The sequence below is a fragment of the Erythrolamprus reginae genome, chromosome 2, assembly GCF_031021105.1.
Source record: "Erythrolamprus reginae isolate rEryReg1 chromosome 2, rEryReg1.hap1, whole genome shotgun sequence".
Lineage (NCBI taxonomy): Eukaryota > Metazoa > Chordata > Lepidosauria > Squamata > Dipsadidae > Erythrolamprus > Erythrolamprus reginae.
In genome coordinates this window covers 270,156,356-270,173,680 of record NC_091951.1, presented here as the reverse complement: position 1 = coordinate 270,173,680, position 17,325 = coordinate 270,156,356, and the positions used below count along the sequence as shown (strand labels likewise).

General features: G+C 42.0%; 2 protein-coding genes across 5 annotated transcripts in view; both read right to left on the bottom strand.

The window, feature by feature from the left end:
* GLIS3 (GLIS family zinc finger 3) overlaps positions 1–17,325 on the bottom strand; it is a 195,460-nt gene that overhangs the window by 62,612 nt on the left and 115,523 nt on the right. The gene's annotated exons all lie outside the window — the stretch shown is intronic.
* On the bottom strand, positions 12,981–16,943 carry LOC139162344 (endogenous retrovirus group 3 member 1 Env polyprotein-like). Its single transcript, XM_070742597.1, has 2 exons — positions 13,261–16,943; positions 12,981–13,221 (listed from the first exon to the last, which is right to left on the bottom strand). Exon 1 carries the CDS (start codon positions 15,137–15,139, stop codon positions 13,439–13,441), a length of 1,701 nt encoding a protein of 566 aa, XP_070598698.1. The 5' UTR covers positions 15,140–16,943; the 3' UTR covers positions 12,981–13,221; positions 13,261–13,438.

The following is a 17,325-nucleotide window of genomic DNA, read 5'->3' as shown; positions in this document are numbered from 1 at the left end:
CTTAAATGGTAAATACTTCAAATGTGCATGATCACTCCTAATTTCTCTACCTACAGCAATTTACTGAGTATTAACGTGTGGGCTTATACTGTTGGGTTTTCAGACAAGCCCTTATGGTGTATGCTAGAATCAATTTTAGGTGTAGTCAAATAATACAGAAATACAATTATATATCTTTTTTTGGAAGTAAGTCCCATTAAATTAATTAGGACTTACTCTCAGATAATTCAGCCAATTTACATCTCTGTGCATATATAACAATTGTATTCTGCAGCAACACAAGATACAATTATGATCTTAAAAAATGAGACAAAACAGAAATACTGTATCATACTTAATTTTTTTGTATAAAGGTGAAATTATGCTTTAGCACCCATAAATCTATATAAAATTAGTTTTGTACACTTGATATTACATATTTCTTTCCTATGTAGAACAAAACATTTCTCCCTTTATTCTTCCCCCCAATACTGAATATTTTTTGGAGTAAGTTTCTTTCCACAAGCATCTGCTACTAAATCCATGACAAGGGGTGTTGGAACATTTTCAAAATATATCATAACAGAGAAAAATATAACATAACATGAATAGTTGCTAAATGAGTTTAAACTAAACTTAAGTTTAGTTTGTTTATTCCGTTTAGAGCTATAATTAGATGAAGAAACAAGAAACTAAGTTTTCTTCAGTGACATTTTCAAACTAAAATGTTAATAACTTATGAGTTATTAGATATAGCTCTGAAGTTAAAGTAATGACTTTTTATGAAATTCATCCTTTTAATACATGTCAACTTTTTGCTGTTAAGACTCTTGCAGAGAAGTAAACCTGAACCATCTAACTTTATGGAAGTATTAACATATAATAATAAAGTTCATCATCATTATTCAAATGTTTTCCTAATTATTATGTTGTATTTGGTATTGTACATTCAAATTGAAGCTGTAATCTTAATTCATAAATGCAATTGTTGAACCACTATGTTCTAGTGTTCTTGCCATCAAGAGTTAAATAATATGAGAAATACAGTATGTTTAAATGGAAAACCATGAGTTAATATGTTAATTTAACCTGAAAAGTTTTGCACATGTAGAGAACCTATGCAAACAGCTGTACATTTATAATTTAAATCAACATGATTTTTTGTTTGTTTTTTTTTTGTATTTGCTGCAAGCTTTCATAAACCTCCCATTTTCAATTACTCTGGATATTACTTCATTGAGAAAAAAACAATATGCTCTCTAGATGCCTTGTCCTAAATGAGGGGAGATATAATTAATTTTATTGTGCACAATATTTTATTTTGAATCCTTCCTTTCTTACCAAATGTCGCTGAAGAAGATTTTATTTACCACTTGCAATAGTTGACCCCACTGGGGGACAATCTTAACCCTTTTCCCTCCAGCTGTTTTTCAGTTAAAAATGATTGTGTGACTGGAGAAAATGTATGGACATGGAAAAGGAGGGTGAGAAGAAACAAATGGATATCTTTTGAGCAGAGAAACTGCTAGGAGGAGTTGAAGACTTTCTTTGGAAGGAAAAAGTACATTTTAGCATCTTGGGATTACACATGAGATATTAGCACTTCTACAACTCTTTTTACGGTCAGGTAATAAAGTATCTTTTAAATAACATCCAAAATATGATTAGGAAGGTAATGCAGGTGGTAAATATGAGCAAAGGTAAAGATAAAAGCTTCCCTGTCCAGGACAAGGTACTAATCTCTTATAAAGACTAATAAAATAACCTGAACTACATTTCAATTTTTCAATAATTTAGTTTGTCCAAGTATTTAATTCAAATGGCTAATTTTGATTATATTAAGTGGCATACTGAGAAAACTTCTCTTAAATTTTTACTTCTTATAATCACAATACTAAATCTTTATTTTGATTTCCATTCTATTTATATAATAATAATAATAATAATAATAATAATAATAATAATATTTATTTATTTATATTTATTATTTAGATTTGTATGCCGCCCCTCTCCGCGAACTCGGGGCGGCTCACAACAAAAATATAAACAATCGTACAAATCCAAATAGATTCAATAAATAATAATAATAATAATAATAATAATAATAATAATAATTTATTAGATTTGTATGCCGCCCCTCTCCAAGGACTCGGGGCGGCTCACAACAATAATAATATACAATAAACAGTGGTACAAATCTAATATTAGTCCCCCCATGCCTGGCGACATAAGTGGGTCTTTAACATCTTGCTGACTCAATATTATTTTTCAAACCATTCATAAAATTTCACCCAAACTTTGTAATTCTCCAAATCCTCCATATCTTTAATTTTATTTATTTATTTATTTATTTATTTTAATTAATTAATTAATTAATTAATTTAGTTAGTTAGTTAGTTAGTTAGTTAGTTAGTTAGTTAGTTAGTCCAATACACAATGAAGGTTTTAGTGGGTATATATCTATATACACATAGTAAAATACATGATGAAGGTTATAGAGGAGATACTCATAGTAAAATATATTTAAGAAATAATAGAAAAGAAGGTATAGTAATAGAACATATCAGTGAAAGAATAGAAGAAGAGATATAGGAATAGAAGAAAGGTATAGGAGATATAGGAGAGCAATAGGACAGGGGACGGAAGGCACTCTAGTGCACTTGTACTCGCCCCTTATCAGTCTATTCATTTCCGCACAGTCCATTATCTTTTTAAGTGCTTCTCTCTCAGTCGGTATTCTATTCAATTTTCAGTTTTGAGCATATGCTATTCTAGCAGCTGTTACTATGTGTTCAATTAAACATGTTTCTTCTTTATTAAATTTCTCTGGCAATATGCACAGTAAAAGTATCTCCGGTTTGAGTTTGAGTTTGTTTCAAAATCTTCCCAATCCATGTTTGAATCTCTGTCCAATATTTTTTGGCTTCCGTGCATGTCACCTCAACCTCGTTTTCAAACTCATCTGGAGAGGCCTTTTTTAAAAAAAAGAAAACTCCGAAAGAGTCTCAAGATCCGGAGCTGCCAGTGTCTGGTAAGATGCACATCTCACAATTTGGGGATGGCAGTTGGGGCAGGGAATGGGATGGGAGGGCCATATGACGTAAATTGGTCCAGACATTTTAGGGACCCCCTCCAATATTTCACCCACACCACAATAGGAGGAACCCAGGTTGGGGTGGGGGTGACATGCGTGACTGCAGAGCACAAGCACGCATATTCAATCCAGGCTCTGTGGTTTCCCATCATTCCCGCTGCACTTAGGAATGTTTTTGGGGGTTACAGCTGGTTCCTCCTCCCCCCTTATCCCGAGTCAGGATCAGGTGAATGTTCCGCTCTCCCTTCTGATCTGCTTGCACAATCTAGCACCATGCCTGCATTTTTCCTATCTCCCACCCATTCCTTCCCGTTGTCTCCCCTCCACTCACTCACCATATTTATAAACATAGGCATGTCCTCTGGGCTGCAATGTTGAATGCTTCGATTCCTTCTAGGAAACTTATGGCTTTTCCTCCACTGGTCTATTTTTGGGACTTTTTCCCCCTCTCTCCCCCACCTTTCGTCTGTCAGAGTCCCAATTTTTTTTACCATTTGGCGTGCTTGGCTAGGTGGAGGGGTCATGTGACTGAGTGTGTGTAAGTTACATCAAGCTGGCCATGCCCACTCAGTCACATGTCCCCTCACCTAGTCACATCCACAGAAACAGTAGTAAAAAAAATTTAGAACCCACCCATCTCTCTCTCTCTGTCTTTCTCTCTCTCTCTCACACACACACAGAGCAAGGACCAATTCAAGAGTGAAATAAAAAAAATCAAGTCAGGCATGCAAAGAATGTAGACATACTGTGTGTATTGCCCTGCTTAACCATCCTCAGACAAGCCAATTGTAAAAAAAAAATTAAAAATTGAGCATCAGTTTATACCCAGTAACATATAGTGTATTTTCCGACAGGCCTGAAATTAGGATTAACTGTAAGTATGCATGGTTTTTAGGACATTATAGATTTTATTGCAATGTTGATTTTATCACCATATTTTATCGCTGTTGTATTTATGACTATTGTTAGCCACTCTGAGTCCTTTTTGGAGTGAGCAGCATATAAATACAAATAATAGATAGATAGATAGATAGATAGATAGATAGATAGATAGATAGATAGATAGATAGATAGATAGATAGATAGATAACTATATCATACCATGCTGTTAAACACCACTGGGAAGTTTTAAATGAAAAGCAATATATGAAATAAATAAATAACACAGTATAATGGTGCTCGTGTAATAATTTAACACATGCATTTAAAACTTTCTCCACTGCTTCATCAAAACAAACAAAATACTGTTTACATCCCTTATATCCATCTAATAGCAATATCATAATTTTGAGCTACTCATGTTTTTAAAGAAAATCCTGGGGGGGGGGGGGTTTAATGATAAAGCAAATCTTCTGAATTTTAAATATTCTGTGTTCATTATATTTAAATACAAGATATTGGGCTCTGTTTCATTCAGAATGCATTTCCCTAACAGTCTAAAATTCATTCTCAGTAGAATGTCTTAAACATAAGTATTATCCCCAAAGAGCTGGCTGTACAATCTCAATCATGATAGATAGGATTTGAATTAATTAAAGCTGGAATCGTTATGAATATTTACCAGGAAAAAATATAGTTTAACTCCAGATAAGCACATTCAGCCAGGTTTTTATCTCTGCAATTGCACTCATGAGCTAATCTACTTTAGGGTGGGGGGAAAAAACTTCCTTTCAGAACAATGATATGTACACCTGATTTTCCATAAATTATGCATCATTTGCACTAGATATAAATTACACATCCATGCATAAATTACGCATCCATACAATGACACACATACATTTCACGTTTCTAGATTGCCCCGTATCCCTCGATGAGGGGCTCAGGGTGATATGCAGAATAATAAAACAGCATATACCCTGGCTTGTGAAAACAATTATCAAATTAATATGTTTGAAACAGGGCTTCAATGAAATTTTGCAAATATAGTTTGATTGACTTAGTGGTTGTTTCTCTGAAGTTGGTTAATATTATAGAAAATTTCTTGGAAAAGAATTTTTTTCTGTATACATCAGCTGCTAATAATTTCAAATCCACGTGGAGCAATCAAAAAGAAAAAAAGGTAATTTAGTGCTCTAGCACAGTGTTTCCCAACCGTGGCAACTTGAAGATATCTGGACTTCAACTCCCAGAAGTCCCCAGCCAGCATTCGCTGTCTGGGGGATTCTGGGAGTTGAAGTCCAAATATCTTCAAGTTGCCAAGGTTGGGAAACCCTGCTCTAGCAAATATTTTATTAGGAAAAACAGCATTGTATCCACACACACATACCATTCTGCTACCTTGTTTTTGGTCTCATTTTTATTTAGAGTTAATATTATTGCCATAAACTTCTAATGATGATACAATGTTACTCTAAAGACTCATTATGTTTAACATTTTATGCAGATACTTATCCTAACACTTTTACATGTGAATAAATCTTACCAATCTCAAGGGGTTTGAAGTAAGCTCTTTTGCGTATCTGATCCTACTGTTGTTCAGTCACTTCTGAGTGTTTGTGAACTTGACAAACAGTATTAAGCCAGGATAGTCTGTCAGTAACTGTTTCTTTGATCTCGTGTTTGCGTTAAGCTCAAGTTTGTGTCATCAGTGTAGTGATTACATCTAGCTCTTGTCTCCTTTTGATCTTGTTTTGATAGCCTTTGATTTTTCGAAGCATGTGGGAAATGATTCCTGCTTTTTTTTATTACATGTTCAAAGTACTTAAGCTTTAGCTTTAGCCCTCATTGTCAGTGCTTCATTGATCAGTCTGATTGAACTTCATCTAGTATTATGTGTCGTATTTGCAGTCCAAAATATTCTCAGCAATTTTCTCCACAACCACAATTCATAAGGCTGCCTTTTTTTATATTTATTTATTTATTTATTTATTTATTTATTACTTAGATTTGTATGCCGCCCCTCTCCGAAGACTCGGGGCGGCTCACAACATGTAAAAAACAAATCATAAGCAATCAGACAATTTAAAATATTTAGATATTTAAAAAAACCCATATGCTAACAGTCACACACACAGACATACCATGCATAAATTAAACGTGCCCAGGGGAGATGTTTCAGTTCCCCCATGCCTGACGGCAAAGGTGGGTTTTAAGGAGTTTACGGAAGGCAGGAAGAGTAGGGGCAGTTCTAATCTCCGGGGGGAGTTGGTTCCAGAGAGTCGGTGCCGCCACAGAGAAGGCTCTTCCCCTGGGGCCCGCCAACCGACATTGTTTAGTTGACGGGACCCGGAGAAGGCCCACTCTGTGGGACCTAATCGGTCGCTGGGATTCGTGCGGCAGGAGACGGTCTCGGAGATATTCTGGTCCGATGCCATGAAGGGCTTTAAAGGTCATAACCAACACTTTGAATTGTGACCGGAAATTGATCGGCAACCAATGCAGACTGCGGAGTGATGGTGAAACATGGGCATACCTGGGTAGGCCCATGACTGCTCTCGCAGCTGCATTTTGCACGATCTGAAGTTTCCGAACACTTTTCAAAGGTAGCCCCATGTAGAGAGCATTACAGTAGTCGAACCTCGAGGTGATGAGGGCATGAGTGACTGTGAGCAATGAGTCCCGGTCCAGATAGGGCCGCAACTGGTGCACCAGGCGAACCTGGGCAAACGCCCCCCTCGCCACAGCTGAAAGATGTTGTTCTAATGTGAGCTGTGGATCGAGGAGGACGCCCAAGTTGCGGACCCTCTCTGAGGGGGTCAATAATTCCCCCCCCAGGGTGATGGACGGACAGATGGAATTGTCCTTGGGAGGCAGAACCCACAGCCACTCCGTCTTATCCGGGTTGAGCTTGAGTCTGTTGACACCCATCCAGGCCCCAACAGCCTCCAGGCACCGGCACATCACTTCCACCGCTTCGTTGACTGGGCATGGGGTGGAGATGTAAAGCTGGGTATCATCCGCATATTGATGATACCTCACCCCATGTCCTTGGATGATCTCGCCCAGCGGTTTCATGTAGATGTTGAATAGCAGGGGGGAGAGGACCGACCCCTGAGGCACCCCACAAGGGAGAAACCTAGGAGTCGACCTCTGGCCCCCCACTAACACCGACTGCGACCGGCCAGAGAGGTAGGAGGAGAACCACTGAAGGACAGTGCCTCCCACTCCCAACCCCTCCAGCCGGTGCAGAAGGATACCATGGTCGATGGTATCGAAAGCCGCTGAGAGGTCAAGGAGCACCAGGACAGAGGATAAACCCCTGTCCCGGGCCCGCCAGAGATCATCCATCAACGCGACCAAAGCGGTTTCCGTGCAGTAACCGGCCCTGAAACCCGACTGCTGGGGACCTAGATAATCGGCTTCTTCCAAGGACCGCTGGAGCTGGAGTGCCACCACCTTCTCGACAACCTTCCCCATAAAGGGAAGGTTGGAGACTGGACGATAGTTGTTAAGTACGGCTGGGTCCAGGGAGGGCTTCTTGAGGAGGGGGCGCACAAGCGCTTCTTTATAGAGTGATGGAAAAACTCCCCTCCCCAAGGAAGCGTTGGTAATCTCCTGGGCCCAGCTCCGTGTCACCTCCCTGCTGGCCGAAACCAACCAGGAGGGACACGGATCCAGTAAACAGGTGGCGGAACTCACAGCTCCGATGGCCTTGTCCACTTCATCAGGTGTCACCAGATCAAACTCTTCCCAGACAGGTGGACAAGTACGTGCCCCAGTCACCTCGACTGACTCATTGTCAGTCGACTCTGTTATACAATTGGAGTCGAGATCGGCCCGGATCCGAGCGACTTTATCAGCGAAAAACGTGTTAAAATCCTCGGCACTACTCTGCAAGGGCTCCCCAACTCCCCCCTGGTTGAGAAGGGAGCGGGTCACCCTAAACAGAGCGGCCGGGCGGGATTCCGCTGATGCAATCAAGGCGGCATGGTACGCGCATCTTGCCGCCTTGAGCGCCACTTTGTAAGTCTTAATAAAAGCTCTTACAAGTGTTCGATCGGATTCAGACCTACTCTTCCTCCATCGCTTCTCTAGACGTCTCTTTTGGCGTTTCAACTCCCGGAGCTCCTCGTTGAACCATGGGGCTCTACGGGGTCTAACGCCTCGGAGAGGTCGCAAAGGCGCAATCCGGTCAAGAGCCCCCGCTGCAGCCGTGTTCCAGGCCTCCGCGAGAGACTCCGCCGAACTGTGGACGAGTGCCTCTGGAATAACCCCAAGCGCCGTCTGAAAGCCCTCTGGGTCCATCAGGCGCCTGGGGCGGAACATCTTCATTGGTTCCGCCTCCCTGCGGGGGAGGATTGGAGCCAGGAAGTCAAGCCGTAGTAGAAAATGGTCTGACCATGACAAAGGCAACACTTCTAAGCCCCTTAGTCTCAGACCATTACTCAATTGCTCGGAAAGGAATACCATGTCAGGTGCGTGCCCTCCCTCGTGAGTCGGACCCTGAACTACTTGAGTCAGGTCCACGGCTGTCATGGTGGCCATGAACTCCTGTGCCAACCCAGAGGTTTCGCCGAGTGACGGCAGATTGAAGTCCCCCAAGACAATAAGTCTGGGGAACTCTACCGCCAACCCGGCTACCTCCTCGAGTAGCACAGGCAGGGCTTTTGACACGCAGCTGGGAGGCAGGTACGTGAGAAACAAGCCCACCTGAACTCCTAAGTCCAACTTCATCAAGAGAGACTCGCAACCCGCTATTTCCGGAGCAATGAGTCTACGCAGGCAAAGGCTCTCCCTGGCTACAATAGCCACTCCTCCCCCCCTCCCCTGGGGTCGCGGTTGATGCCATATCTGAAACCCGGCTGGGCAAATTTCAGAGAGAGGAACACCTCCCTCCGGGCCCAGCCAGGTTTCAGTAATACATGCCAGGTCGGCCTCCTCATCCAGGATCAAATCCCGGATGAGGAGAGCTTTATTAACCACCGACCTGGCATTCAACAGCAGCAACCTGAGCCCAGGGCCAGAGTTACACTCATCACCAGTACCCAAGATTGGGCTCACAGAGCCAGAACAGGGGACCGTTATTAAGCAACGGTCCCTCGTTCCCCTGGAACGGCTAACTCTGTGGCCCCCGCCATATCTGCCTCTCCCCAGCAACACAGGGATATTCCGACCCCCTGCCACCCCAGAGATCGGTGCCCCTCCCTCTCCTGTCTCCCGGGCTTTCTGATGAAATATTTTCACAATTCTATAATATAACATATATTATAATAGCTCTATAAATAATAGTAGTAGTAATAATAATAATAATAATAATAATAATAATAATAATAATAATTTATTAGATTTGTATGCCGCCCCTCTCCGAAGACTCGGGGCAGCTCACAACAATAGTAAAAGACAATATAACAGTATGACAAATCTAATATTAAAAGAAAAAGATATATAAAACCCCATCAATTAAAAAAAACCCATACAACACATACATACCAAACATAAAATATAAAAGCCTGGGGGAGGTGTCTCAGTTCCACCATGCCTAGCGATATAGGTGGGTCTTGAGTAATTTGTGAAAGACAAGGAGGGAGGGGGCTGTTCTAATCTCCGGGGAGGGTTGATTCCAGAGGGCCGGGCCTGCCACAGAGAAGGGTCTTCCCTTGGGGCCCGCCCGATGACATTGTTTGGTTGACGGGACCTGTAGAAGGCCAACTCTGTGGGACCTTATCAGCCGCTGGGATTCGTGCAGTAGAAGGCGGTTCCGGAGGTATTCTGGTACAAAGCTCTAAAAAGCATGGGGCCAGGCTATTTATGGAATCAGCTACAGCCCATCACAGGGGCCTGTCACATTTGATCATGAAGGAAAGGTATGCTGTAGACCAGTGGTTCTCAACCTGGGGGTTGGGACCCATTTGGGGGGGTCAAATGACCATTTCACAGGGGTCGCCTAAGACCATGGGAAAAGACAAATTTTCCATGGTGTTAGGAACTAAAGCTTCTATTCTGTTGCCTTGGAACATATTTTTACAATCTGACCTATCAGGTGTTTACAGTGGGGGGTGTCCCTCTAACCTTCCTGCCAATCAGTTTAAAGCTCTGTTGGGAGAATTGGTTGTAGATTTACGGTTGGGGGTCACCACAATATGAGGAGCTGTATTAAGGGGCCACGGCATTAGAAAGGTTGAGAACCACTGCTAAAGGCCCTTATCAGTCAAAGAATGTCAACTGGCAGGGTATAAGGAAGACAGATTTTTTTTGTCACTGCCACATTATGGAACATCCATTCCTCAGAGGTGAGGCAGACCCTCTCCTTCTTCTGGTTTTCTACAAAGGATCAAAACTTGCTTTTGTAGGGGGGCACACAAAGGATCAGGCAATTCTGGAGATGGCTGGCCCTCCCTCTGTCTTTATTAGTCAATGTTAAATGGTCATCTCAGATTTTTAAAAATGTCTTTGAAATGTTATAATTTCCCATTTTAAAAAAGTGTTTAATTCTAAATTAATTGTAATATTATAATATTACAATTTATATGCTGATTATACTGTACACCACCCCGAGCTCCTCCTTGAGGGAGACTGGTGATCTAGGAACGTAAAATATAAATAAATAAATAAATAAATAACAAGGATAACTATTTTTTTATAATATAAATGTTGATTATATTAAATTTATTATATTATATTATAATTATATTACATTACATTACATTATATTATTTATTTATCTGATTTTTATGCCGCCCTTCTCCGTAGACTCAGGGCAGCTTACAACATGTTAGCAATAACACTTTTTTAACAGAGCCAGCTATTGCACCCACAATTCAGGTCCTCATTTTACCCACCTCAGAAGGATGGAAGGCTGAGTCAACCTTGAGCCGGTGGTGAGATTTGAACCACTGACCTACAGATCTACAGTCAGCTTCAGTGGCCTGCAGTACAGCACTCTACCTGCTGCACCACCCCAGCTCTATTATGACTGTATGACTGTAACTTGTTGCTTGTATCCTTAAGATTTTTATTAATATTTATTTATTTATTTATTTATTTATTACTTAGATTTCTATGCCGCCCCTCTCCGAAGACTCGGGGCGGCTCACAACACGTTTCCTGATTGCTTATTTGACCCCTATGACAATCATTAAGTGTTGCACCTCATGATTCTTGACAAATGTATACAGTGTTCCCTCGATTTTCGCGGGTTCGAACTTCGCGAAACGGCTATACCACGGTTTTTCAAAAATATTAATTAAAAAATACTTTGTGTTTTTCCCCCCTATACCACGGTTTTTCCTGCCCAATGACGTCATATGTCATCCCCAAACTTTTGTCCGCCTTTAATAAATATTTTTTTAAATAAACTTTAATAAATAAACATGGTGACTAATAATCTAAATGGTTGCTAAGGGAATGGGAAATTGTAATTTAGGGGTTTAAAGTGTTAAGGGAAGGCTTGTGACAGTGTTCATAGCCAAAAATAGTGTATTTACTTCCACATCTCTACTTCGCGGAAATTCGATTTTCGCGGGCGGTCTCGGAGCGCATCCCCCACGAAAATCGAGGGAACACTGTATATTTCTTTTATGTATGCTGAAACCATATACACCAAAGATAAATTCCTTGTGTGTCCAATCACACTTGGCCAATAAAGAATTATATTTTATTCTATTGTTTATAAATATAGAGAGTGAAGAAGATGGATATAGTAGGAGCCACTACCCAAGTGGTGAGGAGAAAAACAAAGTTTGAAAGAAATAGAAAGTACTGTATGTGAATGCAGCTCAGACAGATGCCTTTTTAATAGACATGAGTATAAAGGGAGGAGATAGAGCACAATCCCACTTATTCATTCATTCATTCATTCATTCATTCATTCATTCATTCATTCATTCATTCATTCATTTATTCCAATACTGTACATAATACACATTGAAGAGAATAGATATGTAGTAATATAATTAAAGAAACGAATAGAAGAAAAGATATAAAAGTATAGGTGAACAAATTTGAAAGGAAGAAAAGATAAATAAGATAAGGAGAGACAATTGGACAGGGGATGGAAGGCACACTAGTGCACTTATGCACGCCCCTTACTTGCAATATTCTAATATACTCACACTCATTGAAAGTAGTTGTAGCTTACTTCCGTATATTTTCTGGTTACTTTGGACTTAAGATATGTTTTTCCCTTTGTCACTTTGGTAGTGGATCTTGCCTATACCAATCTGTTGTGGTTGGCTCTGGCCCAGCTCCTGCCCCAGGGAATGTGGAGGTGGATGCAGGGGAAACTTCAACATGTCACAGGCCTGTGTTATTGCTGACAGAGTCAGTTCAGAGTTTAGTTTCCTCAGATGAAGAAGAAGGTGGGAGTGACTCGGCAGAGGGGGGCTTGTCACACAGCCCAGGCAGTCAATCTCCCTTATCTTCCATTGATTCGGATGAAGACGTTTTGGACCCACGCAAGCGCAGAATTATGCGTAGAAGAGACCAAGTAAGGACATATTACAGGAGATAAGAGCAGCCACCTGTGTTTGGGTGGGGCTCCAGTAATTAGGGCTGCTGCTATAAATAGCAGCATGTGGGTTTAGCCATTGTGGAAGAGTATCTGATCGCAGTTCGTCAGGAATCCTGGCTTGCTGGTTTCTGGACTTTGTTTGTTGATTTTTCACGCCTTTGAAAACAAAGCAGATCAACGTGTGTGTGTGTGTATGTGTGTGTCTCACTTCATTGGAAGAAGAAGGGGTGTGAAGTTTCTTCACAGCTGCTAGCTAAGTACTTAATGACTGCTTAAAGTTAATTGTACAGACTACCTGGTTGTTTTGGGACGAGTGCTCTTTGCAATACAAAAAGAGTGCTTAATTTATTTTGACTTTGGGGATAAAGAACATTGTTTTGAATTTTCAAACATGTGTGTGTCTGAACTTTGTACCCTTGAATTTTCGGGAGGCTCCTACCAGAGAGCCCGGCAGAACACCAATCAAAGTCATCTTCCTTACTCTTGTTGTAGAATTGACGAGACAGAAGCCAGCACTTTAGATGAAGGAAAGGTTTATTGCGCAGGTTCAGGCACAAGATAACAAAATAAATGGCCTGAACCCCGAATGGGTGTCAGAATCCCTCTTTTATACCCTTGGAGTACACAATAGCTTGGGGGAGCATAAGTTGCCATATATGGTTATAACAGTTTGTGGAAAATAACAGTTTTCGATATATATCATCAGTTGGCATGTGTACATGGGAACATCCTGTTTCTCCCAGCATAAAAAGAGGACCTTTATACCCACACAATAACACATTTCCAGTAAGAGGACCTTTATACCCACACAATAACACATTTCCAGTAAGCAAGTCCCCCCTACACATTTTCCCTACTTCCTTATCGTAGCTGCAGCTGCTGATTATACAGAAAGCAATAATAGCCAAGGTTATAGTGACCTGAACCAAAGCCTTGGGCCTTCATCCAAGTTAACTTTGGTTCACCCATTTACTTTATTCCCCCCTTTGCGACTCTTCTTCCTCAGCAAGGAGAGTCGCATACTCAGTTTCCGCAGTTTCCGCATCCAATGCAGCATATACAGCTTCATTACGATCTTTAGCAAATTCCCACATAGCCATCACCTGAGCAGTAGCTTCACGCTCAGCCAGCAATGATAAGCTATTGAATATAGTCTTAATGAAGAAAGGTAAGATACAAGGTAAAAGTACACAGCCCGCAGCAATCAACCCAATAAATGCCACTATTGCCTGTAATCCAGGCAACTTAGGAAACCAAGTACCGAACATATCTTTTAAATTAATGCCCTTCCATACCTGGTCTGGATTATGGGTCAATTGTCGTATCTCCTTAGTGAGCTGCTTAATTACCTTTCCAGTATCATCTATTTGTAAGCAGCAATTGGAAAGATTAAACTTCCCACAAACTCCTCCCTCCTTCGCCAGGAGGTAATCCAATGCCAATCTATTTTGATACACAGCAGTCCGAAGCTTGGTAGAGGTTTCCGATAGATAATTCAAAGCAAAATCTATCCTCCTTCCAGACAAGTCAAGGACTGCCTGTAGCCTAATGATCCTATTTAACATATAAACCGGTGTCCGGTATCCCCAGGACCCATCCTCCGCCCACGTAGCCTTCCCATATGTACACACAATCCTTTCTGAACTCCAAACCTCACTTTCCTCATATGCAGCCAAGGTCTTACATGGGAACCTCCAGGTATTATCCTGGTTGTCCGTGTTCTCTATATCTCGCCGTCGTCTATCTCGTGGGCCAATGGGTTCATACAGGGGGACACCTAACATTTGGCGAGTCGCTATTGGCAATAAGAAAAATGAAGGTTTAATCCAGCCTAACACACAGGAGCCAGACCAATTACTAGGTAGGGCTTCATAGGCTATCTTGCCACATATCCAATACATATTCTGAGGAGCTACCCATTCTTCTCCCTGACCTACAGACCCAAGGTAGTTAAGATTTGTAGTATCAAATTTCACAGGTTCAGTAGCATTCCCCGGGGAAATCCACTTTTCATAAGCTAAATCCCAAAATCCCAAACAAATCAAATGTCCAACATTCACACTTCCCATTCTCATAAAGCAATTTCTACCCACTAAGTTAGTGGTTAAAGTCCACATGGTTCCTGTCACTCTTTCCCTTTTAGTTATGTTGCCAGTAACAGACAGATTATTAAAAACAAGGGGCTCTGCCTCCAAGGCCTCCCATGGCCATTGTTCCCCCATATTCGTCCCTCCACACACAAAACAATTCCTAACAGTCAGTGTCTTTGCTACTTTCTCAGCCAGTTCAACAAACAAATTTATGGCTGCGTCACTGAGAGGCAGGGGTTTTTCCAGTTTCCTAAGGGAATCATAAACAGACCACCCCAAGGTTCGCACTTCCCCTGCAACCACCTTCCACATTTTAACTGAGAGATAGGTAATAGGATCCCTTCCTAGCCCATTTATGCCAAAGGCAAACGTAGTTCCTGAGGGAATAGAACGATCAACCTCTATCTGTACAATGTTTCCAAAGACTCTCCTAAAAGATATTATATATTTACACCCTTTATAGATCTTCCCCGCCAGACCTCCAGTATAAGCACACACACAGTTATGAATACATACATGATTAGCATCAGCAAAGCATAAAAGCAAGATTAACATAAGTACCCCAAAACCCCTTGACCCCTTCATCCCAGCCTCTCCCGTGCGTTGAAAACCAGCTTCCGGTGTGGTTTAGCAGGGGGGGCTTTGTCTTCACCACTGTGCGATGCAGACCTATTGCCGGTAAGGTCCCTGCAGAGTGGTCTCCCTTTAACACGCAGCCTTTTCCCGATAGCCCAGTTATATTTGTACACAACACATATGCTAAAAGCAAAGCGTGTAGCAATTAATATACCCAAAGCAAAATTTCAATTTCATTGGATGAGCAGTTGGCTGCACGCTCCATTCCTCATCTGCTGCTTTCGTCACTCGAGTCCAATATATCCAAAATTTGGACTCGGCTATCTTAATAGCAAGGGGAGATGTCATAATTACGACATACGGACCCTTCCATCTCCCTTCTGATGGTTCCTGTTTCCAATGTTTCACCCACACCCTATCCCCTGGCTGAAAAGTATGGCACTTGGTTACAAGTCTTGGGGGGGGATTGTTCCAATACATAATTTCGGATATATTTTTTTTTTTCTACATGTTTCTCCAATTCCTGTACCATTTCCATTTTCCATACTCCCCCCTTATGTCCCAATTCAGGCCATCCAGCCAGATCTCTCCTCTGAAGTGTTGGAGGGCGCCCAAACATCAGCTCATAAGGTGAAAGTCGGTGCTGCCTTCTTGGAGCACTCCTTATGGGATAAAGAGCCAATGGTAGAGCGTCCGGCCACCTCAAATGGGATTCCGTACAAATTGTGCCTTTTTCCGAAACACCCTATAACCACACTCCAACAACCATACAAGTAAAGCATTAGTGTTGTCCCAACATGATTCCTCTGATTGTCCTGTAACCAAAACATCATCTACATATTGCAATATTGTATCCCCTTGCTGTCTAGGTACATAATATACCAAATCCTTAGCCAAAGCTGTCCCAAACAACGTCGGTGAATTTTTAAAACCTTGAGGTAAACGAGTCCATGCATACTGCCTCTTAGCCCCCGTCTCTGGATTCTCCCATTCAAAAGCAAACAGCGGCTGGCTAATTGGATGTATTGGGATCGTAAAAAATGCATCTTTCAAATCTATCACTGAAAACCACCTTGCTCTGGGCGGAATCAAATTCAACAATGTATATGGGTTGGGCACTGCCGGGTGAATGGTAACGGTCATACTATTCACAACCCTCAAATCCTGTACTGGCCTATAAGATCCATCGGGTTTTCGTATGGGTAAGATCGGGGTGTTCCACGGGGATTGAATAGGGACTAAAATGCCAGCCTTTAAATACTTTTGGATACAATTATAAATTGCTGCTATTGCTTCCCTAGAACAAGGGCGCTGCCTAATGTTCACAGGAGTGGCAAGCGGTTTCACTTCCACTATAATGGGGGGGTGATGTGAGGCAAAGCCGGGGGGGTTATCTTCAGCCCACAGACCAGGCACCGCAAACCCCCTCCACTTTTCTGACACAGCCTGCTCCACTTCCTTAGCCACCATCAATCTCCACATTGTCTCAGGGCGATGACTAAGCGTTAAAGATTGCCTTCCCTCATTAAACGAAATAGTGGCTCCTAATTTATTCAATAAATCCCTGCCCAGCAATGGCACAGGGCATTCCGGAATATACACAAACTCATGTCTGAGCTCAGAACCATTAAATTCACAGGTGACTGGGTTCAAAATTTGCCTCCCGACTACCCGTCCAGACACCCCCTGAACTTGTATTTCATGGGGCCCTGGAGGGGCAATCTGCGTATTCACTACTGATCGACCAGCCCCTGTATCCACCAAAAACGTAGTCTGATGACCCCCAATATTCATTGTAACCATAGGCTCAGGGGGGGTCTGCTCTAAGCCAGGTCCCCATCACGCAGTCCATCCAGTACCTGCCAAGCCAATTCCTTCAACCTGAGCGGCATTCTCTGGGGCTACTCCGGCCAATCCTGTAGCTCCCCCACCTATAGAATTTCTTTGTGCATTTCCTCCTCTATAGGGGAACCGAGGGGGGCCTCCGAGAGGGGCTCTGCCCCGAAACCCAGTCCTTCCTGGAAACCCTGCCCTTCCTTGTAACGCCACCGCCAACAACTCAGCCTTCTTATGCATCCGTGCATCCTTTTCCTTCTTCTCCACCTTATCCCTATTCACAAACACCTTACGTGCCACTTCTAATAGCTCTATAGTATTCTTCCCCAAGGCTCCTTCTAACTTTTGCAACTTTCTCC